Source organism: Scyliorhinus canicula, chromosome 14 (genome assembly GCF_902713615.1).
Source record: "Scyliorhinus canicula chromosome 14, sScyCan1.1, whole genome shotgun sequence".
Taxonomy (NCBI): Eukaryota; Metazoa; Chordata; class Chondrichthyes; order Carcharhiniformes; family Scyliorhinidae; genus Scyliorhinus; species Scyliorhinus canicula.
The window spans coordinates 76,783,395-76,808,949 of record NC_052159.1 but is presented as its reverse complement, the minus strand read 5'-3'; the positions used below and the strand labels follow the sequence as shown (position 1 = coordinate 76,808,949).

At 47.5% G+C, this 25,555-nt stretch overlaps 1 protein-coding gene across 5 annotated transcripts in view; it reads left to right on the top strand.

Annotated features, from left to right (window-relative positions):
• The window catches only part of nars2 (asparaginyl-tRNA synthetase 2, mitochondrial), a 113,774-nt gene that overhangs the window by 28,103 nt on the left and 60,116 nt on the right, over nucleotides 1–25,555 (top strand). For 2 of the 5 annotated variants that reach the window (XM_038818924.1, XM_038818925.1), the window contains one exon: nucleotides 6,539–6,639. The exons of 2 other annotated variants lie outside the window; for them this stretch is intronic. In XM_038818924.1, the coding sequence (XP_038674852.1) occupies nucleotides 6,539–6,639 (101 nt within the window). Of the gene's footprint in view, nucleotides 1–6,538; nucleotides 6,640–19,190; nucleotides 19,229–25,555 lie in introns of those variants that run through there. One more of the 5 variants, XM_038818929.1, reaches the window with a different exon arrangement.

Here is a 25,555-nt window from a genome sequence, read left to right as displayed (position 1 = left end):
CGTGCTTGACTAATGTACAGGAATTGAATTTTTTGATGAAGGGAATGCACTGGTTGTTGGCTGTAGGCATTTTAAGAAAGGATTTGACAATGTCTGACAAGCCGGCAGAATTGAGGGGCATTGAATTGGAGGGTCATTGTCAATTTGGATTAAAAATTGGTGTAAGGACCAAGTGTGGTAAATAGTTATTCTTCATACTGGAGGATGGTAGAGAGTGGTGTGTTCCCAAAGGTCAGTGCCAGCATCATTGCTTTTCTATATATAAATCACTTGATTATTGGAATACAAAGTAAAATTTGACAATTTGATGACGATACTAAACTTGGCAGTGTGGCAAGCGTTAAGAATGATGGCATCTGTTTGTGGGGAAAAACTCTTTCAATAAAAATTATTTAAAAAAAAAAAGAATGATGGCATCAACTGCACCATGACAGATTGGGTAGCAGAATGGAATTTAGTACAGATGTATACAAAGTGAACTTCAAACGTATATGCAGGGTCAGAAGGACCTGGGGATTTGTTTATGGATCTTTGAAGGTTGCAGGACATGTAGAGAGAATAATTAGCAAAGCATATGTGTTCTTATGATTCATAAATAGAGGTATTGAGTACCAAAGGTGGGATTTACTGCTGATGTTTATAAAGTTCTGGTGGAATATTGCACACAGTTCTGGTCACCACGGCTGCGAGGAAGTAAGAGGCTCCAGAGGAGGAGATTTACCAGAGTGGTTTCAGAGATGAAAGATGTTAGTTAACAGGTTCAGTTGGAGAAGCTGGGGTGTTCTCCTTTGAGCATGGGAGGTCAAGGGGACATTTAATGGAGCGGTACAATATCGTGTCTGGTTTAGATAAGGTGATTAGGCTGACGATACAAGGATTAGAGGGCACAGGTTTAACATTTTGGACAAGAGCTGCCGGACGATGTTTTCAAAGAGCTTTGGGTTGTGGGGGCAAAACCCACGCAAACACAGGGAAAATGTGTAAACTCCACACGGACAGTGACCCAGAGCTGGGATCGAACCTGGGACCTCGGCGCATGAGGGTGAAGTGCTGGATGTCACTGACTAAGCTGGAGAAGTTTTTTTTAAATGTACTGCCTGCATCTCAGGATTAAAATTGTACAGGTATATTAACACTTGAGCTGTAATAGGTGTCTTAGACAATATTTGAGGTGTTAAAACTTGCCATTATTGTTGTATTCTTCACATTGTTAAAGTAACAAGCATTGCGAGTTACATAACATATTTTATCTCTTAAGTTTATCATGAAATGGTTGTTTGAATACAACTAATGGAAATAGGTGAACTTGCATTACTTATTTATTTTGTGTTTCAACAGAATGCAAGACAATAGTTAATTATTTTACAGCTTTACCAATTGCAAGGATTAACAGCAATTAATTAGTTTACAAAGAAAATGTACATGTCAGAAAAGCAAGTTGGTAAATTCCATGCAGTGATTCTTTGTTGCCACAAGATGGTAGCAGTATGTTTTTAATAAGCATCATCAATGTAACAATTGCTGAGCATCATCTTAGCAGCAGGCTGGCAGCAAATCTGCAGCTAAACCAAAACTTGGTATTATTTGTCTGTGTGCGAGTGTAGCAGAAACCCTGCATGCTTTCCATATTGATTTTTCTGGCTAACCACCTCTTCCAATTTACAAAAAGACAGGAAGTATTTGATACATGGTAGGTCCATTGGCACCGGACAAACAAACGTTGGGCTAGTGCTTTGGGTAGGAACCCTTTATTACAATTAATTTATTACTGTATTAAGTCTTATAGAACATTTGGTTATTTTTTGGAAATTAAGTTTCTTAAATTTTTTCACATTTTATTCAAAAGATACAAAAAGCATAAACAAGCATTTCTTTACAAAATACCAACCCAACCCCACTCCCCCACCCACTCCCCAAACCAACAAAACTACTCTACAGTACAATACGAACAATCGGCTTCTTCGATAGAACCCCTCAATCGACCCTCTCGCGGTGTATTTGATATCTCAAGGTGCAGTGTCGCCAAACTCCAACCCAATAGGATCCGCCTCCATACCACCAACGAAGCAAAGGCCAGTACATCCACCCCTGCCCCCGCACCAATTCCAGCACATCAGAGACCCCGCAAGTCGTAGGCACTGGACAGGGTTCCAACCCCACATTTAGGATCGCTGATATGGTGTCAAACAAGGACCTCCAGAACCCCACCAGCTTGGGGTACGACCAGAACATGTGTGTGTGGTGTGCGGGCCACCTGAAGCAGTGCATGCACCTGTCCTCCACTCACTCAAAAAAGCAGCTCATCCTCGCTTTAGTGAGCTGCACTCGAAATACCACCTTCAACTGGATAAGGCTGCCTTGCACAGGACGATGTCAAGTTCACCCTCCTCGGCGCCTCACTCCACACCTATTCCTCCATTACTGGCCCCCAACTCCTTCACCCATTTTGCCTTCACCCACTCCACCGAATTCCATTCCTTCCCCACTATTTGCTGGTATATGCCAGACGGTACTGCCTTTCTCTAATCCTGGGCAGGATAGAATCCGCTCCAACAAGGTTGATGGTTGTACCACCGGGAAAGCCAGAAAAACTCCTTTTCACAGCTCCACACTTGGAGGTACCTAAAATACATTTGCGTTCACTAGCTCAAACTTTTCCTTTAATTCCTACAAGCAAGAAAACCGCTCCTCCAGAAATAGATCTCCCACCTTCTCCAACCTATTCTCCCTCCCTCCCAAATGTGGCATCCAGCTTTGCTGGCTCGAACAGTGGTTAGCACAAATGGGAGCCAGCCGTGAAACTGCCTCCAAGTTGAAATTCTTGGCGAACGTGCCTCCAGATTTTTAGCGTGGCCACCACCACTGGATTTGTTGATTATTTTGCCGGGGAAGTGGCACTGTTACCAATGCTCCCAGGCTTGTCCCCTTACTGATTCCGACTCCATCTGAGCCCAAAGCCCCGCTGGATCCCCGTGCCACCCCAGCACTTTCTCCCCAATGGCCGCCCAATAATAATACAACAAATTTGGGCACGCCAGCCACCCTACCTGACTCTCTCTAAAGCAGCCCTCTCCTCGGACCTTGCCCACCCAAATAAATCCAGTAGCAGGGTAGCATGGTGGTTAGCATAACTGCTTCACAGCTCCAGGGTCCCAGATTCCCGGCTGGGTCACTGTCTGTGTGGAGTCTGCACATCCTCCCCCTGTGTGCGTGGGTTTCCTCCGGGTGCTCCGGTTTCCTCCCACAGTCCAAAGATGTGCGGGTTAGGTGGATTGGCCATGCTAAATTGCCCGTAGTGTCCTAAAAAAAGTAAAAGGTTAATGGGGGGGGTTGTTGGGTTACGGGTATAGGGTGGATGTGTGGGTTTGAGTAGGGTGATCATGGCTCGGCACAACATTGAGGGCCGAAGGGCCTGTTCTGTGCTGTACTGTTCTATGTTCTATGTTCTATGTAATATGTCGGTCCACCTCTTGAACAAACAACCTTGTCAGAAACACCGGGGGGCACTGGAATAAAAATAGGAATCGGGCAACATATTCATCTTAACCGACTGAACTCGGCTCGCCAGAAATACCCGGACACTAAAGAGCAAAATACTGGAGACGTTTTTGATATAAAGTGTGTTAAATCTTCACTTCCAGTCGTGGCGTTTATATCTGAACATCCGATCAGTTTGGGCCCGCGCCCATTTTAATCTAATCTATGTCAATTCTGTGCTCGGCTCGCCAGTGATACCGGGACACTACCCTACCTCTGCAGGTCTGCCTTGACCTTCCCCACCAAGCTCGTCTAATTCCGCTTCTGGAGCTGTCCCCAATGTCCCTCCACCTGGACCCCCAGGTACCAAAAGCGAGTCACTAACAGTCGATACAGCAATCTCCCCAATCCAGTTCCTTGCCCCGGTGGTCCCTGTTACTAAGTGTTCGCTCTTCACTTTGTTCAGCTTATAGCCCGATAAAGCACCACAGAATCCCCATAATACTCCTCACAGATACCTCCGGGTCCCTAACATAATATTAAATTGTCAGCATATAACGATACCCTGTGTTCCATCCCGCCTATAACAATCCCATTCCATACCATCGAGACCCTCAGCGCCATGGCCAAAGGCTCAATCACCATCGCAAACAACAAGGGTGTCATTAGGCACCCCTACTTTGTACCCCGACGCAGCCGAAAGGCCCCAGAGGTTGTCTTGTTAGTACATGCCCTAGCAAACTGAGTCGCATACACAGCCGCACCCAGGACACAAACCCCGCACCCAACCAACGTTTTTCTAGTACCATAAGGAGGTACTCCCACTCCACCTGGTCAAATGCCTTCTCCGCATCCAGAGATCCAATGACCTCCGTCACCGGAATGGCCGCAGGAGTAAGCACCACATTAAACATTCGCCAACAATCTCCACCCTTCACGAACTCTACCTGATCTTCCCCTAATATCTCCCATGAGGCACGGCTCTAGTCTTAATGCTAATACCTTGGGTAGCAATTTGGCATCCATGTTCAGCAGGGAAACCGAACGGTACGACCCACACTCCTTGGGATCCTTGTCCTTCAGGAGTAGCAAGATGGGCACTGCCCCAATGTCTTCGGAAGGGCATCCGCCTTATTGAACATTTGTATGGGAGATTCTATCCATCTTGCACTCTCTGCTTATAGTGCACATGATACCACTAAATAAGACATTAATGTTCATGTGGTTAACTGTAGAGATATGCTCCTTCATGAAGTACTGTATTAATTTTAGTGAAATAGATGCAGTAAGGATCAAATGGGATAAACAAAAGGATTGTATGTTTGTTATTAGGATTTTAGTTTTGCACTAGGTTGGAAGGCTTTGTGACTGTAGCATATTTCTGTCATGTTTGCAAACACTGCAAAGACTTCCTATGATCGATCAATCACATTAGCAACTATCTGAAGTGGATACACTGCAAGGATTATTCTCCTGGTCTGCATTATCCTATCACATCTATTCTGCTGATTATGTTGAATACTGTACATGGCTTTTGACAAAAAGAAAAACTTGTCTGTTTCATTGACACATATTGCTGCAGTCAGTTTTCAATCACTTGGTTTTAAGAAAGCAAGTCTGGAAGATAAATCATTTTGAATGAAAGGATGAGCAAATAATTTACCATCTCTGCAAAAATAAACCTTTATTCATGTGCAATATTTTACGTACAGATATAAGGGCACTCTGAAAAACCACAGAGTGGGGCAAGCTGAATATTTGGTGTTGCAGACTCTGGGCCAATGGTCAAACAAAGTTGGATTGGAACTCTGCTCTGTTGCACTGAAAGAAAAATGATGCTCTAAAGATTGTAGCTTGTGTTTACAAATGATAGGAAAATCTATTGAATTTACTACACAAACAGCTTCTGTTTACTTCTGTGCCTTTAACAGAGCAATATCCCAGAACACTTTCAACCGAGGTGTAATTTTAAAAAAGATTATCACAATACACGGGGTTATTTGCACTGGTGGTCATTAAAGCTTACCATCGCAAAATATTAAAGGAAGAAAGGGAGTTGGAGAAGCTGGGGCAATTAGGAATTGAATTTGAGTGTGCAGACAGCTGAAGGAAATGTTTGGTCGGGGAGTGGTGCAGGGCTAGAGGATGTTATGGAAGTAGAGAAAGACAAGCTACATAGGCACTTAAACATGCACTGAGAGTTCTAAGCATGATGATAGGAGGGCCCAGGCAAATGCAGATTACTGACGGTAGGAGTATGAATGAGGAAGACTTGGACGCGGAGAAGGCATTTGACTGGGTGGAGTGGGAGTACCTTTTTATGGTACTAGAAAAACTTTGGTTGGGTGTGGGGTTTGTGTCTTGGGTGCAGCTGCTGTATGCGGCTCAGTTTGCTAGGGTCTATACTAACAATAAGTCCTCTGGGGCCTTTTGGCTGCATCGGGATACGATGTAGGGATGCCTGGTGACTCCCTTCTTGTTTGCAATGGCAGTTGAGCTTTTGGCCGTGGCATTGAGAGTCTCAAACGAAGATTCAGATGGGTGAGCTAAAGATTTGAGGGTGGAGAATGGGAGGCCAGGAAGGAGCATCAGAGGTAGTCGTGCCTGGAAGTGTAAAAAGGATGGATGAAAAGTTTCAGCAGTAGATGGGCTGAGGTAAGATGGTGAAATTACATGACTATGATGGCGAGGATATGGAGTTGGAAGTTCAATTTGGGGTTGAATAGGATGCTCAGGTTCAGAACCGTCGGGCTTAGCTTAAGGTGGTGATCAGGCAGTCGTGAGGGTACAGAGCTTGTTGTGGGGTTTTATAATTTCCCAGTGTTTATAATCTGGAGAAGATTGTGACTCATGTAACACTGCACATTGGACAAGTAGTCTAACTAGAGATATTAGAGGGATTGAGAGAGGTGGAAGAATTGTTCCTTCTTTTATTTGCTAAAGATGCAAAATAATTTAAATAAACATCTTTCAGCCTCTAAATTCAGATTATAATTTAATGATTCTGAATTATAAACTAAATATGAAGATGCTTAATTCAAGGAATCTATTTTTTTTACAGCCTGCAGGTAAAACAGCTGAGAAGCAGAACAATGCTCATTTCTTTGATGTTCCTTCCTTCTTAACTGTGTCTGGGCAACTGCATTTGGAAGTGATGATGGGGTAAATAGCATTTTGGAATCTACTTTCTGTGTTCAAAGTTGTTGCCCTATATTTGACTTTTATTTACATTTCATTGACCTGCTTTAAGAATGGAGTTAGAACATAGAACCTACAGTGCAGAAGGATGCCATTTGGCCCATCGAGTCTGCACCGAAACACTTAAGCCCTCACTTCCACCCTATCCCCGTAACCCAATAACCCCTCCTAACTTTTTTTGGACACAAAGGGCAATTTAGCATGACCAATCCACCTACCCTGCACATCTTTTGGGTTGTGGAGGCGAAATCCACGCAAACACTGGGAGAATTTGCAAATTCCACACGGACAAGGACCCAGGGCTGGATAGAACCTGGGACCCTGGCGCCATGAAGGAGCAATGCTAACTACTATGCCACCATACTGCCCACGGAGTTGATGTGTTATAATAGTAAACTTCTTTCATGGGCCGTGGGCATTGCTGGCTAGGTCAACATTTATTGTCCATCACTGATTGCCGTTGAGAAGGTGGCATTGAGCTGCCTTCTTGAACCACTGCAGTCCATGTGGTGTAGGTACACTCAGTGTTGTTAGGGAGGGTGTATTAGGATTTCAATCAAATCACAGTGAAGGACTGGCGATATATTTCAAAGTTAGGAAAGTGAGTGACTTGAGGGAGAGCATCCAGGTGGTGGTGTTCCCATGCATCTGCTACTCTGATATCCTTCTAGATGGTAGCTGTCATAGGTTTGGAAGATGCTGTCTAAAAAACCTTGGCGAGTGTTTTTTGTAAATAGTACACACTCCTGCTGCTGTGCATCGGTGGTGGAGGGAGTGAATATTTAATGTGGTGGATGGGGTGCCAGTCAATTGGGCTGCTTTGTCCTGAATGGTGTTGAGTTTCTCAAAAAGGGAGGAAGACAAAGAGAGAGAGTTTAGAAGCCCGTTAGCTTAACACCTGACATTGGGAAAATCCATTATAAAGGATGTAATAGCAGAGCATTTAAAAATACATAATATAACCAAACAGAGCCAGCATTTCATGAAAGGGATATAATGTATGGCAAATCTATTTGAATTCTTTGAACAGGATAGATAAAGGGGAACACGGTAGCACAAGTGGCTAGCACTGTTGCGTCACAGCGCCAGGGTCCCAGGTTCGATTCCCCGCTGGGTCACTGTCTGTGCGGAGTCTGCACATTCTCCCCGTGTCTACGTGGGTTTCCTCCGGGTGCTCTGGTTTCCTCCCACAGTCCAAAGACGTGCAGGTTAGGTGGATTGGCCATGCTAAATTGCCCTTAGTGACCAAAAAGGTTAGGAGGGGCTATTGGGTTACGGGGATAGGGTGGAAGTGAGAGCTGAAGTGGGTCGGTGCAGATTCGATGGGCCAAATGGCCGCCTCCTGAAATGTATCTTCCAGTAAATGTAATGTACTTGGATTTCCAAAAAGCATTTGATAAGGTACCACACAAAAGGCGGTAAAACATTTAAAGAGCCTGTAGAGAAATGCCTTGTGGTTCAAGTATACACTTTAAAACTTGGTAGAAATTTGAGTTCCATTTCTCGGATGCAAAGTAAGAATTTTTTATTGCCTCTACTGATTACAATTGAGAGAAACTTAAATCTAATCTCAATAAAGCCTTGCCAGCAAAAGACTTAAAGAGAAGTAATTTATAAAACAATTTTAAATTTCAAAAATAATACATAAATAGTTTATTGCTTAAGGCAAAAACAACTTGCGCAGACTTCAAGAGTTTTAGAAGGGAAAATATGAAAATAAGGATAGCGAATAGTCAAGTAAAAGTATAGATTGATCCGGATAGAAAATGGCTGTCCGAATTCTCATGTTTAAGGAAAATGTTATTAGTCTGTGGCCATCTGTCCATACCTCTATGTTGTCCTGATTGGTTTGGGTGAGTTTCAAATACATTTGATTGGATAGTTTTTTTTTAAAATAATTTTTATTGAAGAGATTTTTTACATGAAAATATTTACCCCCCCTAACCATAGACTATTACAAAATATTCTCTCTTAACAAATATCCCCTCCCCCCGCGCGCGCTGTCCCTCCCCCCCTCCCCCCCCCCAAAAACAAACAAAGCAACAATTAACATCAAACATGAACTGCGAACAAATTTGCCCGCATTACAACCTTAAATAACCCACCACACCCCCCCCCCCCCCCCCCCCCCCGGGTTGCTGCTGCTGCGACCTCTGCACCCTATCTTTGAGCCAAAAAGTCGAGGAAAGGCTGCCACTGCCTGAAGAACCCTTGTACCGACCCTCTCAGGGCGAATTTGACCCTTTCCAACTGGATAAAGCTTGCCATGTCATTAATCCAAGTTTCCACGCTTGGAGGCCTCGCGTCCTTCCACTGTATCAGTATCCTTCTTCGCGCAACTAGGGACGCAAAGGCCAGTACTCCGGCCTCTCTCGCCTCCTGTACCCCCGGCTCCACCCCAACCCCAAAAATCGCTAGTCCCCATCCTGGTTTGACCCTGGATCCCACCACCCTCGACACCGTCCTTGCCACCCCCTTCCAGAATTCCTCCAGTGCCGGACATGCCCAAAACATATGGACATGGTTCGCTGGACTTCCCGAACACCTGACACATCTGTCCTCACCCCCAAAGAACCGACTCATCCTCGTCCCCGTCATATGGGCTCTATGTAGCACCTTAAATTGAATGAGGCTAAGCCTCGCACACGAGGAGGAAGAGTTAACCCTCTCCAGGGCATCAGCCCATGTCCCATCCTCTATCTGCTCTCCCAGCTCCCCCTCCCACTTGGCTTTCAGCTCCTCTACTGATGCCTCCTCAGCCTCCTGCATTACTTTGTATATGTCCGATATCCTCCCCCCTCCGACCCAGACCTCCGAGAGCACCCTATCGCTCGCCCCCCTGCTAGGGAGCAAGGGGAACCCTTCCACCTGGCGTCTAGCAAATGCCTTCACCTGCAAATGTCGAAACACGTTTCCCGGGGGGAGCCCGAATTTCTCCTCCAGCTCTCTCAGGCTCGCAAACCTCCCATCTACAAACAGATCCTTCAGCTGCCTGATGCCCACCCTGTGCCAGCTCTGGAATCCCCCGTCCATGTTCCCCGGGATGAATCTATGGTTCCCTCTTAACGGTGCCTCCATCAGACCTCCCACTTCCCCCCTGTGTCGCCTCCACTGCCCCCAGATCTTGAGGGTGGCCGCCACCACCGGGCTCGTGGTGTACCTCGTGGGAGGGAGCGGCCATGGCGCCGTTACTAGGGCCCCCAGGCTTATGTTGCCACAGGACGCCCTCTCCATTCGTTTCCAAGCTGCCCCCTCCCCTTCCATCATCCACTTGCGCACCATCGATACATTAGCCGCCCAGTAATACCCCGAAAGGTTGGGTAATGCCAGCCCTCCACTCTCCCTACTCCGCTCCAAGAAGACCCTCCTCACCCTTGGGGTGCCGTGCGCCCACACGTAGCTCATGATGCTGCTCGTCACCTTTTTGAAGAAGGCCCTAGGGAGGAAGATGGGCAAGCACTGAAATAAAAACAAAAACCTCGGGAGGACCGTCATTTTAACGGACTGCACTCTGCCCGCCAGCGACAGCGGCACCATGTCCCACCTTTTAAATTCCTCCTCCATCTGTTCCACCAGCCTAGAGAAGTTCAACTTGTGGAGAGTCCCCCAGTTCCTTGCCACCTGCACCCCTAAATATCTAAAACTCTTTCCTGCTCTCTTCAACGGGAGTCTCCCGATTCCCTCTTCCTGGTCCCCTGGGTGTATCACAAATACCTCACTCTTACCCAAGTTTAGCTTGTACCCCGAAAAGTCCCCAAATTCTGCTAGCAGTTCCATCACCTCCGGCATTCCCCCTTCTGGGTCTGCCACGTATAGCAGCAGGTCGTCCGCGTATAGCGATACCCGGTGCTCCTCCCTGCCCCTTGTCAGCCCTCTCCACCCCCCTGAGCCCCTCAGTGCCATCGCCAACGGTTCAATTGCCAGTGCGAAGAGCAGGGGGGACAAGGGGCACCCCTGTCTGGTCCCCCGGTGGAGCCCAAAATACTCCGATCTCCTACCATTCGTCACTACACTTGCCGTCGGGGCCGAATAGAGCAGCTTCACCCATTTAATAAATCCCTCCCCAAATCCAAACCGTTCCAGCGTCTCCCACAGGTACTTCCACTCCACCCTATCAAATGCTTTCTCCGCGTCCAATGCCACCACTATCTCCGCCTCCCTCTCCACTGCCGGCATCATGATGACGTTTAGCAGTCTCCGCACGTTCGTATTAAGCTGCCGCCCTTTCACAAAACCCGTCTGGTCCTCGTGTATCACCCCTGGCACACAATCCTCTATCCTGGTAGCCAGGATCTTTGCCAGCAGCTTGGCGTCCACATTCAGGAGCGAGATAGGCCTATATGACCCACACTGCACGGGGTCCTTGTCCCGCTTCAAGATCAGAGAGATCAGTGCCTGCGACATTGTCGGGGGCACAGCCCCCCCCCCTCCCATGCCTCATTGAAGGCTCGCACCAGCACAGGGCCCACCAGATCCGCATATTTTTTGTAAAATTCCACCGGGAACCCGTCTGGCCCCGGCGCCTTCCCCGACTGCATATGCCCAATCCCCTTGACTAGCTCCTCTAACCCTATCTGCGCCCCCAGCCCCTCTACCAGCTCCTCTTGGACCTTGGGGAACCTCAGTTTGTTCAAGAAGCCCTCCATCCCCCCTCCCCTCGTCGGCGGCTCTGACCGATACAGCTCCTTATAGAAGTCTCTGAAAACCCCATTTACTTCTGGCCCCTTCTGCACTATGTTCCCACCCCTCTCCCTCACTCCCCCAATTTCTCTAGCCGCATCCCGCTTGCGGAGCTGATGCGCCAACATCCTGCTCGCCTTCTCCCCATACTCATAAATCGCGCCCTGCGCCCTTCTCCACTGTGTCTCCGCCTTTCTGGTGGTCAACAGGTCAAACTTAGCCTGCAAACTACGCCGTTCCCCCAGCAGCCCCTCCTCTGGTGCCTCCGCATATTTCCTATCCACGTCCAGAAGCTCCCCCACCAGCCTCTCCCTCTCCTGTCTCTCCCTCCTTTCCCTATGTGCCCGTATGGAGATCAGCTCCCCCCGGATCACCGCCTTCAGGGCCTCCCATACCATCCCCACCTGCACCTCCCCCGTGTCATTAATGTCCAGATATCTTTCAATGCTCTTCCGGACCCTCTTATACACCTCCTCATCCGCCAGCAACCCCACATCCAGGCGCCACAGCGGACGCTGGTCTCGCACCTCTCCCATTTCCAAATCTACCCAGTGTGGCGCGTGGTCTGAGACCGCTATGGCCGAGTACTCCACTTCCCGTACTTTCGGGATCAGTCCCCTGCTCAATACGAAAAAGTCAATTCTAGAATAGACTCTGTGGACATGGGAGAAAAAGGAATACTCCCTCGCCCTCGGCCTCCCAAACCTCCAGGGGTCCACCCGTCCCATCTGCTCCATAAACCCCTTTAACACTTCTGCCGCTGCCGGCCTCCTACTCGTCCTTGAACTCGATCTGTCCAACACGGGGTCCAGCACTGTGTTGAAGTCCCCCCCCCATGATCAGGCCCCCTGCCTCCAGGTCCGGAATGAGGCCCAGTAGGCGCCTCATGAAGCCAGCGTCGTCCCAGTTCGGGGCATACACGTTAACCATCACCACTTTCTCCCCCTGCAGCCTACCCTTCACCATGACATATCTACCCTCTTTATCCGCCACCACCTCCGCCGCCATGAACGACACCCTCTTCCCTACCAGGATCGCCACCCCTCGGTTCTTAACGTCCAGTCCTGAGTGGAACACCTGTCCCACCCACCCCCTTCTCAGGCGGACCTGGTCCGCCACCTTCAAATGGGTCTCTTGTAGCACTGCTACATCCGCCTTCAGCCCCTTCAAATGCGAGATTACTCTCGTTCTCTTGACCGGCCCATTCAGCCCCCTCACATTCCAAGTGATCAGCCGGGTCGAAGGGCAGCCCGCCCCTTTCCCCCGCCGACTAGCCATATCCTGTCACCTGCTCGCCCCGAGTCAGCCCTCCCTTTCTGACCCGCTCCCCATGGCGATGGCGCCCCCCCCCCCCCCCCCCCCCCCCCCCCCCCCCCCCCCACCCCTCCAGTCCTCAACTTCTCCTCCCTGGCCTTTTCAGCAGCAACCCGGTGGCCCCCCCTTCCCCCCTCCCCCTCCCCCCCCCCCTCCCCCCCCCAGGCTAGGACCCTTCCTAGCCGCGATGCACCCTCCATAGTAGTTCCGTAAGTCAGCTGGTTTACGCTGACCCGGCTGCCCCTGCCACACTCCGGCTCCTCCCGGCATGGGGGACGTCCCCCCCCCTTACCACCACTCCTTGACCCCGCTCCAGCGCGGGAAAGGGAGCCATTGCTGACCACGCCCCTTACTCCCACCCCCCTCCCTCCTCTGCCCCGTGCGCGGGAAACCAGAGGAAAGCCCGCGCTTTCGCCCTGCCCCTCCCCGCTCCTCCATCTTCAGTTCCACCCCCGTCCCCGATCTCACACCGATAAATACAAAACAACCAAAAACCCCACAAGAAACACATACCCCCGGCACTCCCCCCCCCCCACCCCGCCCTCCCAACATAACATTATAAATAACAGGAAAAAGAGAGAAAAAACTGGTATAGAGAACAAAAAGGGTCCAAAAATACGGCCAAGTGAAAATCCAACCAAAGAAAGCCACGTGTCCAGCTTAAAGTACCAGAGCGGCAACGACCGCCAAGTATCCCCTGGTTCTAGTTCGAGTCCAGCTTTTCTTCCTGGACAAAGGCCCACGCCTCCTCCGGGGACTCGAAATAGTGGTGCTGGTCCTTGTAGGTCACCCACAAGCGCGCTGGCTGCAGCATCCCGAATCTGATTCTCTTGGCATGCAGCACCGCCTTCGTCCGGTTGAACCGGGCCCGCCGCTTTGCCACCTCCGCACTCCAGTCCTGAAAGATCCTCACCGTCGAGTTCTCCCATTTGCTGCTCCTCTCTCTCTTGGCCCACCTCAGCACCCTCTCCCGGTCACTGAATCGCTGGAACCGAACCAGCACCGCCCTCGGGGGTTCGTTTGCTCTTGGCTTCCTGGCCATTACTCTGTAGGCCTCCTCCAATTCCAGGGGCGAAGGGACGGCCCCTGCCCCCATCAGTGAGCCCAGCATTTCTGCCACATACCCCTGGAGGTCCGACCCCTCCAGCCCTTCTGCCAGGCCCAGGATCCTCAGGTTTTTCCGCCTCATACGGGTATCGATCTCCTCCAATCGGTTTTGCCATCTCAGGTGGAGTGCCTCGTGCACCTCCACCTTTCCCACGAGGACCGTGGCCTCCTCCTCCCTCACAGTCATCTCCTGCTGCAGCTCCCGAATTGACGCCTCTTGGGTCGCCTGTGCCCCCATCAGCCTGGTGGTCGTCGCGTTCATCGACTCCAGCAGCTCCACTTTCAGCTCCGTGAAGAAGCGCAGGAGAATGGCCTGCTGCTCCTCCGCCCATTTCCTCCAGTCCTCGGGTGCGCCGCCGGCTGCCATTTTGGATTTCTTCCCCCGCTTTTTTCGGGGAGCTGCTGCCGCTTTTTTTCCTGCCCCACTTCGGGTGACGACCATAAATTTTTCGGGGTTCTCCTCTGGGAACCTTCCCCCACCGGGAATTGCCGTTCCAGCGCCGTTAGGGGCCCTCCAATCGGCCCGAAAACACCTTCCTAACAGGAGCAGCCAAACGTGCGATTTAGCTGGTCATAGCCGCAACCGGAAGTCCATTTGATTGGATAGTTAACTGTCAATCCTTAATGTGCAACATAAGTTTTAAATGTTTCATGTTTGAATTTTTGTGTGGGCTATGGAATGTGATTTTGAGCTGTAATCAGAGTCTGGTTCTTGCTGGTTTTCTGCTGACTCACATTTTATCCATATTCTGAACAATCGTGGATTATTTTGCTATGGTGCTCATTCCTACCTTGATCTGATTACTGGTACAGCTCAATTTTAATATGAAACTAATTTTGAATTCTGTTCATTAGAACAATAGTCAGTTCATATTGTCAGTAAAACTGTTGCATTTATCTCCAGCTAGTTTGTGGATGTGCCAAGTTATGTACCTCTGTTCAAGTTATGTGTTTTGTCATGACCTAAGGTTATGAATACTGAAATCCTTTTTAAAATGGGTTTTAAAGACTGGGCTTTAATATTTACATTAAAATGGCCTTTTACCTATCAGAAATAGTTGATTTCCTCCAGTGCCCATGGTGTCGGGGGTAGTACATTAGCATGGATAGAGGATTGGCTAAATAATAGACGGTGGAGTTGTGTTAAGAGGGGCATTTTCAGGATGGTAACCTGTAACCAGTGGAGTGCCACAGGGATCAGTATTGCGGCCACAATTATTTACGATATAAATGACTTAGACAAGAGAAGGGAATGCACTTTTGCCAAGTTTGTGCATGACACAACAATAGGTGGGGAGGCAAGTGGTGAGGATGACATCAAGCCTACAGAAGGATACAGACAGGTTAGCAAGTGGGCAAAAACAGTAGCATAGTGGTTAGCACAACTGCTTCAAAGCTCCAGGCTCCCAGGTTCGATTTACAGCTTGGGTCACTGTCTGTGCGGAGTCTGCATATTCTCTCCGTGTGTGCATGGATTTCCTCCGGGTGCTCCGCTTTCCTCCCACAGTCCAAAGATGTGCAGGTTAGGTGGATTGGCCATGCTAAATTGCCCATAGTGTCCAAAATTGCCCTTCATGTTGGGTGGGGTTACTGGGTTCTGGGGATTGGGTGGAGGTGTTGCCTTGGGTAGGCTGCTCTTTCCAAGAGCCGGTGCAGTCTCGATGGGCCGAATGGCCTTCTTCTGCACTGTAAATTCTATGAAAAACTTGGCAGTTGAAATGTAATGTCAGAAAATGTGAAGTTATGCACTTTAGTAGGAAGAATAAAGCAGCTGAATATTATTTAAATTGAGAAAGACTGCAGCACGGTATTGAGGATCCTCATGCATAAATCACAAAAAGCTAGTATAAAAATAAGTAAGTCCTGCTATAACCGTACAAGGCACTAGTTAGACCACACCCGAATGCTGTGAACAGTTTTGGTCCCCTCATCTATGGAAAGTTATACTGGCATTGGAGGTAGTCCAGGGAAGGTTTGCTCGGTTGCTCCTGGGTATGGAATTTTATTATGAGGAGAGGTTGAGTAGGTTGGGCCTATACTGATTGGAGTTTAGAAGAATGAGAAGGGCCCTTATTGAGACATGTAGGATTCTCAGGAGGCTGAGAGATTGTTGTCCCTCTTGGGATCGGCGAGCATAATCTCAGGGTCACCTTTAAGACCGAGATGAGGTCTTTCTGTGTGGCATTGTTTGCCGCAGAGGACAGTAAAAGCAGGGTCATTACGTATGTTCAAGGCTGAGATAGACAGATTTTTAATTGATAAGTAAATCTAGGGTTATGGGGGTAAAGCATGAAAATTGGCATTGAGGATTATCATATCAGATCAGTCATGATCTCATTGAATGATGGAGCAGACTCAATGGGCCAAATGGCCTACTGCTGTTCCTACATTAGGAGTGTTGTTGGAACTGCACGCATCCAGGCAAATGGAGTGTATTCCATCACACTGCTTTCTTGTGTTTTGTCGAAGGGGACGGGCTTTGGGGAGTCAGGAGGTGAATTATTTTCCATGGGATTCTTAAGCCACTTATCTGCTTTTGGAGTCACAGTATTTGTATAGCTTACCCAGTTAAGTTTCTGGTCAATGATAACCCCCAGACTGTTGATCGTAGTGGATTCAGCGATGGTAATGTCATGGGGCAATTGTTAGATTCTCTGTTGGTGGAGATGGTCATTGCTTGGCACTTGTGTAGTATGAATGCTATTTGCCATTTGTCAGCCCATGTCAGGATATTGTACAGGTTTTTCTGCATTTTCACATGGACTACTTCAGTATCAGGAGTCGTGAATGGTGCTGAACATTGTGCAATTGTCAGCGAACATCCCCACTTCTGACCTGTATAATAAAAGAAAGGTCGTTGATCAAGCAGCTGAAGATGGTAGGGCCTAGAACTCGTGCATAGCTTTGGAAACCCGCAAAATAGCATCAATCTAATCATAGAAAGAGCAATTCACATCCCAGAACATAATTTGCTTTAATCCGTCTGTATTAAACAATCATATTAATATTTCCATATTCTTCACCTACCAGTATATAACTGGGCTACTGACTATTTCATATTCTCCAAGGTTTGCAAAATATTAATTTCAAACATTCTTCCCTCACTTGTATGTTTTAAAATACTGTAGCAATTATCCTCTTTTCCAATTTGCATGCAGCAGCAAGGTCCAACAGACAGTTAAATGACTAGTTCTTGTTGTTTTGAATGTGTTGGCAACATATATTCCTGTCCTCCTTTATATAATGCCATGAAATCTTGTGTCTACTGAGATATGGCACTTCTCACAATGCCTAGATCGTGTGCTCAAGTGCTGGAGTGAAGCTTGAAATCTTGACTTTGTCTTACGTGCAAGTATTTTACCACTGACCCAAGTTTACATTTGACTAATAAAGTAAGTACGTCTTTATTAGTCTGTTTCTGATCCTTCTGATGTCAGGGTGGTTTCACCAGTTGTCTTAGGTAAAATATCTAATGATTTCATGAACAATACAAGTCTAAACAACATTTGCTCAAGTGTCCTTTGTCCAATGTCATAAAGATCTTCAATCTGTAGCTAGTTATTTTGGGAATACTGCCATTTTCTGTCTCCCCTGTGGCTGATGATATTTAAGGTGAGAAACTATTCCCAGGCACAAGGACTATATTTAGGATTTGTTTTTGTCAAAATTATTTATTGATGCAATAAACATAAGAAATAGGAGCAGAAATAGGCCATATGGGTCCTTCAACCTGACTTTAATTGCAGAAACATATGTGAAGAATGGGCAGACCTGCTGCATGTGAAGGATACATCAGGTTCAGAGAATAGGGGAAACATTACTGAAGGTAAATAAACGTTTTCCCTCACTGATTATTTAAATACCTTGTAGGTAGGCGGGCTTCAGTGGTGCCAACAAGTAGAACTGGGAGAGTTATGCTTTCATCTTCAATGCATGCGTTAAGGATCAATACTTTAAAATGAATTACTTCTTTGAACACTACATTGAATTGATTAAATATAAGCAGAAAATGCTGGATAAACTCAGCAGGCCTGGCTGTATTTGTGGAGAGAGGAAGAGTTAACATTGCAAGTCGATATGACTATTTGTGACGAATGCAGGATTTTAGAGATATTGGATTATAAACATTTGGCAATTTAAGGGTTAACAGCCTGGGTTAGTTTATGTTTTACTGCAGTAGTCATGTTTTTAAAATAATCTTGTTTTGCAAGGCCAGAGGTGAAATTGACCAGGGTCAAAGGTCTGGGCTAATGCACTGTTGTTTGACTAGCAGGGGTGTCCTTGGGGAGTCGTTGTGTTTTCAGCTTGGGGAGATGGTCACATTGCTCGGTGAAGCTAAGGCATTCAGACATTTTGACAAAGCTTTGGAGTTGAGTTCTGATCTGGCTACCCTTTAGACCACAAATAAAGTCCTTTGCTCTCATAGTAGGATTATTTAAAAACAAATACAGATTGAGCATCCCTTATCGGAAATGCTTGGGGCCGAGTATGTATAGGATTTCGGAATCTTTCAGATTTCGGAATATAACATGCATCTGGAGTGCGCCTTGGGAACTGCGCATGTGCGACGCACCTTGAGAACTGCGCATTGCCCAGGAACCTTCCCAGAGCCTTATGGGATTTCCCACTCATGATGTCATGTCGGCACTCGAAAAAAAATGTGTGGATTTTGGAATTTTCTTGTTTTCAGAATTTTGGATAAGGGATGCTCAACCTGTAATATTTAGAGCAGTGCAGACTTGCCTGAGGACAAGGGAAGAAACTGAAACAAACTAGTTGAAATAGCTTTTTAAACACATCCAGCCAGAGTCTGCAGGGATTCTAACATATTTGTTCTGGAAAGCAAGTATCACTCTGTACCATTGGGATTTGGGATGGATTGAGAGCTATAGGTTTGTTTTTTGCTTCTTGTTGTTAAATTGGAAATAAAGATAGTATTTAAGTGGACTGTATTTACTGTATTGAGTAATATTGTTTAAGGAATAATTGTCATTTATATTCGGGTGTGATTATATGAGCAGTTTCAAGACCTGTGTATTGAGTCAGCTTCCACTCAGTACAGAGAGGAAAAAAAACGACAACCTGGATAAGATGGCTATTTTATAAAGCTTGTTACGTGTACACTGAGAACAAACTGGATATCTGTCAAGATCTGTTCTGCCGAACAAAGTCCAGACCAGAACACAGTATCTATATGTTCAAAAATCAATAGCCCACCCAGTTGGATGCGATCCAATCCCTGAAGCTGCTACATTTAAACTTATCCAAAAGAATTGCAAGCCGTGTTTAAACATCACCCAATAGAATTGCAAGCAGCGCATGATTGATCCTCATCGTGACAGCTATGCTTACTAGTAATTTGCTGTCCATTCATTGTCTGTGAAAAGCAGGACAGAAAAACCAGCTTCCTGTATTGTTTCACAAAGACGATGTCAGAAGGACGTCCTTCCGGGTAAGTTATCTATCCTAAATCCTATTTGATTATTCATACTGCTATGTCCTAAAAATACATGTTTAATGGTTAATAATGATTACTCAGCCCTATAATTCATCTCAATCCTTAATGAAGTAATTTATGTAAAACTATTGTAGTGGCATGCTAACTATTCAGTTTTAATAGGTATCATGGCTGAACCCCCCTTCAATCCCCCCTTTTGGCCCTTGGCTAGCCCAAGAATAGGCCAATAAAGAGACGTACTGAATTTGTTGGCGTCCGGCTGATGTGTGGAATAATCAACAGGTAAGAGCTGTAACAGTTCCTCTTTTATTAAGGGGCAGCAGTCTGTGTGCCAGCCTTTAATGCGGCGTCTCACACAACAGAGTGTAATAAAAATGACGAACAATATAAACAACCGCAAAAGTCCAACAACATGCGATATAATACGTATCCATGGACATTAGCATTCAGTCCCAAATTCCATATTTTAGGGAAAAAGTTCTGTGACTGAAACAGTTCCGCAGCCTTCTCGGCGCGAGTCTGGATGAGCTCCAGCTCCTTGTTCCAGAGGCGGTTAATTGGCGTTGCCTCCTTCTGAAGTCCTTCCCAATTGGCTCGCAAGCACGGGATGCGTGGAACTCCCTTCTGGACATATCGGTGAATCCGCTGGTCGTCGTCAGTTTGCTCGAGGTCATCCACGTCCACGATGGACACATCCCTGTATGGAGTCAGTTCATGTCGGCCAATGGTAATAGACTCGGATAAATTGGTTAGAACAACATTATGCCCAGACAATTCACACACAATGCCTCGCTTGGTATAGTTGTTATACGACGTAACTCATTAATTGTTGCCTGATATGGCTACAGCTGTTTAGGTGCCTTCTACACAAGCTGATTGACTTGCTGGCTAAGGTCTGTAGCCATTTTGGCATCCTGGTAAGCATCCAGAACTGCAGCTCTCATTTGCCCTTTCATAACCTCAATCTCTTCACTTATCTCCGCAATGTCAAGGGCATTTATTTCCACTATGTCTCTCTGTTGTCGCTTATGTATTTTCCATCCACTCCTAAATCCCCCTCTCCAAGGCTACAAACAATTCTTGACCACCGCAATAGACCGGTAAGTGTAGGTTGGCGAGATTAATCATAGCTCTTACATGTTCATATCCTGATACTATCGTCACTGATTCATCAGTGAGAGTCAGAACTAACAGTGTGGCTAGTGATTTGCTCATCACATTCGGGCTTTGGGTTGTCCTTGGACTCATGGTTGCAATCGCTCCAGAGCTGGCCAGCGTCACAGTGGTGGTGGTAATCTTCGGCCTGGTCCCCACCAGTACCCCATGGGGTCCTTGCTTCCTACAATATCCTACCCAATTCTCGGGGTCCTGCGCTGACTGGCTGCCTACCTCACTTCCCCAATACAAAGCTAATAATCTATCACATATCATCTCATGATTTTTAGTACAGTTAGATGCCTGGCAGGGATCAATACAATGAATTACCAGACGGTCCCCCACAAACCCCTGCCTATTCCAAGCTGTCATATAGTCATGAACTACACCAGAAGCGTCTCGATTGTTAGTGTACATGTTGATTCACTTTCCCTTGCCCCATTGTTAGAGCTATTAATCCAGCAATTTGTGCTGAGTGGTTCCCGGGGATCTGTTCTCTTGCAATCAACTCCCCTTCACTATCCACTATAGCCCATGCCATACGGGGCTCCGCTCCTATATACTTCCTTGCTCCATCCACATATAAGTTGCTCACTCCCCCTCCCACCAGTGGGGTCCTCATCCTGACAGCTATGCTTTCTAGTAGTTTGCTATGCATTCATTGTCTGTGAAAAGCAGGACAGCGAAACCAGCACCCTGGATTGTTTCACAAAGATAAGATATCAGATGTGACGTCCTTCCGGAAAAGTTAGCTATCCTAAATCCCATTTGATTACTCATTACTGCTATGTCCTATAAATACATGTTTAATCGTTAATGATGATTCCTCAGTCCTATAATTCATCTTAATCCTTAATAAAGTGACTTGTGTAAAACTACTCTAGTGGCATGCTAACTATTCAGTTTTAAGAGGTATCATCGCTGAACCCGCACCTTCTTCAAGGACTTTGGTGGAAGACATATTGAGAGTGGATCGGAGGTATTAGATGGCACTTGGTGAGACAGACACTCCAGATGGAGTTTGGGCTAATCTACGGGAAAGACGGTGGGGAATTGCGCAGAGCAAGTGGAGGGTGGCGATAGATGAGCATGGGGAGAAAGCAAGTAGGATGCTTGGACATCAGTTAAGGGAGCAGGTGGGCAGCACGATGGCACAGTGGTTAGCACTGGGACTATGGCGCTGAGGACCCGGGTTTGAATCCCGGCCCTGGGTCACTGGCCATGTGGAGTTTGCACATTCTCCCCGTGCCTGTGTGGGTTTCACATTCACAAACCAAAGATGTGCAGGTTAGGTGGATTGGCCATGCTAAATTGCCCCTTAATTGGAAAAACAATAATTGGGTACTCTAAATTTAAAAAGAAAAGTTGGGGGAGCAGGTGGCGATGAGGGAAATTGGGAGGGTGAGAGGGATACGGTGATATCGGAGCTGAATGGGGGGGGAATGGGGTTTTTGAGGCTTTTTATCGGGATCTGTATAAGTCGGAGCCCCCGACGGGGGGTGAAGGGATGAGATGGTTTCTTGATGGGTTGGAATTCCTGTGGGTTGAGGAGGTGAAGGGACTGGAGCCCGATCAGGTGCGGGGGGGTTATGGACTGTGTGGAGTCGATGCAGGTGGGAAACCCCCTGGCCCGAACAGCTACCCAGTCGAGTTTTCTAAAAAGTTTAGGATGGAGCTGGAGCCCCTACTCGTGGTGATGTTTAATGAGTTGAGGATGAGGAGGGAGCTCCCCCTACCCCACACTGTCTCAGGCCACAATTTTGCTTACCGTAAAGAAGGATAGGGACCTGGAGCAGCGTGGGTTGTATCATCCGATTTCACTGCTGAATGCAGATGCTGTGTTTTATTGTATGCGAACAGCCTCCTTTTGTATATTTCGGACCCGGTGGGGTGCTTCAATAGGATTACGGAGAGCATATGCTGGGGGAGTTTGGCCGCTTTTTGGGGTATAAGTTGAATATGGGGAAAAGTGACATCTTTCCAATCAACGGAGAGGAGGCTGGTGGAACTGTCCTTTCGATTGGTGGGGACGAGTTTTCGCTACCTTGGGACACAATTTGGCACGGCTGGTGGAGGGAATGAAGGAGGACTTTAAGAGGTGGGTTGTGTTGCCATTGTCAGCGGGCCAGACAGTGAAGATGACAGTGCTGCAAAGTTTTTGTTTGTGTTCCAGAACCTCTCCGTTTGTGTCCCCAAGTCATTTTTTGGGAAGGTGAATGATACGATTTTGAGTTTTGTGTGGGTGGGGAAGGCCCCGCGGGGTTATGAGGGTGTTCCTGGAGAGGGAGCTTGTTGTTGGCGCCCCTTCTGCTCTTGCCGGTCAGGTACTGCACTGGCCTGGTGGTGGTATCAACGCTGATGGCCTGCAACCAGTGTAGGCAGCACATTGGTTTGCAAGGCATAGATTTGTGGGCGCTGTTCTGTGAAAATCATAGGTTTGTGCCAGCGGGGCTAGAAGCGGGTTTCTGGGATGCCTGCAGGTTGGGATTGAATGTTTCGGGGATTTATTTGTTGGAGAAAGGTTTGCAGACCTGGAGGGGCCAGAGAGGACTTAGCAGTTATCAAAGGGGAATGGATTCGGGTCTCTGCAGGCTAGGAACTTTGTTATTCGGTTTAAGGTGGTGCACAGGGCCCCATATGATAGTGTGAAGGCTGAGTCTGTTCTTCTCTGAAGTGGAGGATAGGTGCATGGTGCCCTGCGAACCATGTCGATCTGTTTGAGGGGATTCTGAAAGGGCTTTTCGGAGGTTTATGGCAAAGGTTTTGGGGGCAGAGATTGCTCTGAGCCCAGGGGTGGCGATATTTGGAGTGTTGGGGAGAGAGGCCGACATCTTGGCCTTTACCTCCCTGATAGCCCGGAGCCAAATATTGTTGTGCTGGCGGACTCGGAGCCCCCGAAGGTCGGGGTACGGGTAGCAACTTGGCAGAATTTCTACAGCTGGAAAAGATCAAGTTCGCCATTTGTGGGACGAAGGAGGAGTTCGCTTTGAGGTGGAAGCCGTTATTGACTACTTTAGGGGGGGGGAGGGTTACGTTGCGGGGGGGGGGGGGAGGGGGCGTTGGTTTGGGTTGTAGTTTCTGGTTGGGGGAATGACAAAAGGAGACGGTTGCCGGGAGGTAGGTGGGCCAATGGGAGCTTCTGAGAGAAGGGATGGGTTTTGAGCCATTATGATGGTGTGGCTTGTATTTCTTTTGACCTTTTGGTTTTGTGTTTATAAATATTTACAAATGCCTTTGATAAAATGGTTTTAAAAAAAGAAAGGGTCTGCTGTGTTGTGGAGGTGTGATACTCAGGAGCACAGAGGTTGAAAACAACAGAACTTTATTTACAATGTGTTATCTCTTGCATGGCTTTTTGTCCCACTCTCTTTCCCCCGCTAGGACTTATAGCATCATTTCCGGTGAATACATAAATGCAAAGCTTCACTAGAGCTAATAAGGGTAAATGCAAATACATAACATTTCCATCCCCCTTAAATTGAACGTCCCCAATCGGTTCAAAACAAGTTCAACATGAGCAATAGTTAATCAGTCTAGAGGTTGTCGCTCTCTGAAAGGTTGACGACGAATCTCTAGCGCCTTCTTCACACTGGTGGTGACCTTTGGCATTTCTGTCTTTGCACTGACATTTGGTAGTGTTTGGTTTAACCAAAGTTGACATAGGAACTGGAGAAGGCATTGTCAAAGTCGGGAGCGTGACCAGCAGTTGGGTCGCAAGCGGGTGTCAGGAGAGTCGCGACGCTCCCAATCGTGCAAATCTACACGCAACAGCCGCAGCAGCCAGCTTTTAATAATGCCGGCTGCAAGTGGCCTTCAAAATGGCCACGAATAGATAGTTTAAAAAGAGACTGCAATGCACATGCGCAGTGTGGCCGCATTTTTTAAAACCTGGCTGCAGCCTTTTTAAAGACTTTTCGCAGCCGGCATTGTTAAAAGCCAGCTGCAAAAAGTTCGGGGAGAATGATATGATTGGTTGCTTTCTGAACTTTGATGCTGATGAAGTGGAAGTCTCTTAAACTAAGAATGGTGAGTGATCCAACTATGCTTTCACCGCAGCTGTAACTTCAACCAAGAGATGTCAACTTTTTTCATCTTGATTTTTAAACACTCCAAAACAAAGTGCCTGCATATCGTATTTGGAAGCTTTATCGATTAATTGTTTTTTAAATATCTTAAAAACATTTTATATTTGTAATTGTAATGTTTCGGTGAAATGTGGTGAATCTCCAATTTCTAGAGGATGAAAAAATTTTCAGTTTCTGCATTTTTTTTCCTGTTAAACTTTATCCCCCCCCCCCATGAACTTGTAAACAGAAAAGCTGGCTGCTGCAACTGTTGCTCGCGAATTTGCGCATTCGGAGACGCAGAAGATTTTATTTTAAAATCTTGCTGCCTGAAGGGAGGCAGAGAGCAGGTCACTCCCCCCCCCCCCCCCCCCCCCCCCCCCCCCCCAACATTGACATCACATGCTTTGGGTGCAATTGCGATTCGTCCATTTTGTCAGCAACAAACAAGGTAAGAGAAAATGGTGGGCCGCGAAGGTTGGCCGGTGTGGGCCGCGAACGTTGGCCGGCGTGGGCCGCGAAGGTTGGCCGGCATGGGCCGCAAAGGTTGGCCGGCATGGGCCGCAAAGGTTGGCCGGCATGGGCCGCAAAGGTTGGCCGGCATGGGCCGCAAAGGTTGGCCGGCATGGGCCGCAAAGGTTGGCCGGCGTGGGCCGCAAAGGTTGGCCGGCATGGGCCGCAAAGGTTGGCCGGCGTGGGCCGCAAAGGTTGGCCGGCGTGGGCCGCAAAGGTTGGCTGGCGTAGGCCGCAAAGGTCGACCGCCGTGGGTTGCGAACGTTGGCCGGCGAGGGTCACGAAGGTCGGCCGGCATGGGTTGCGAGATCGGCCGGATTGGTTCCCGAAGGTTGGCTGGTTGGTAGAAATGGGTCCCCAGAAAAAAGTTTGAAAAAAACTGAACTAGAGGTTGTCCCTGTGTATGATCAGAAGATGAGATGTTGCTTTTCTCAACAGTGTCTGTTGTGTTGGGGTTGTAAGAAAGGTGAAGTCACGACTTTTAGGGTTGGAACTAGCTTTTCCGCATGTCCTAAATCTGTTCTTCCCGCCAGCAACTGGTCTGCGTGTTCCCTCCCGATAATCTCCAGTCTGGGCAGTATAGGAGATG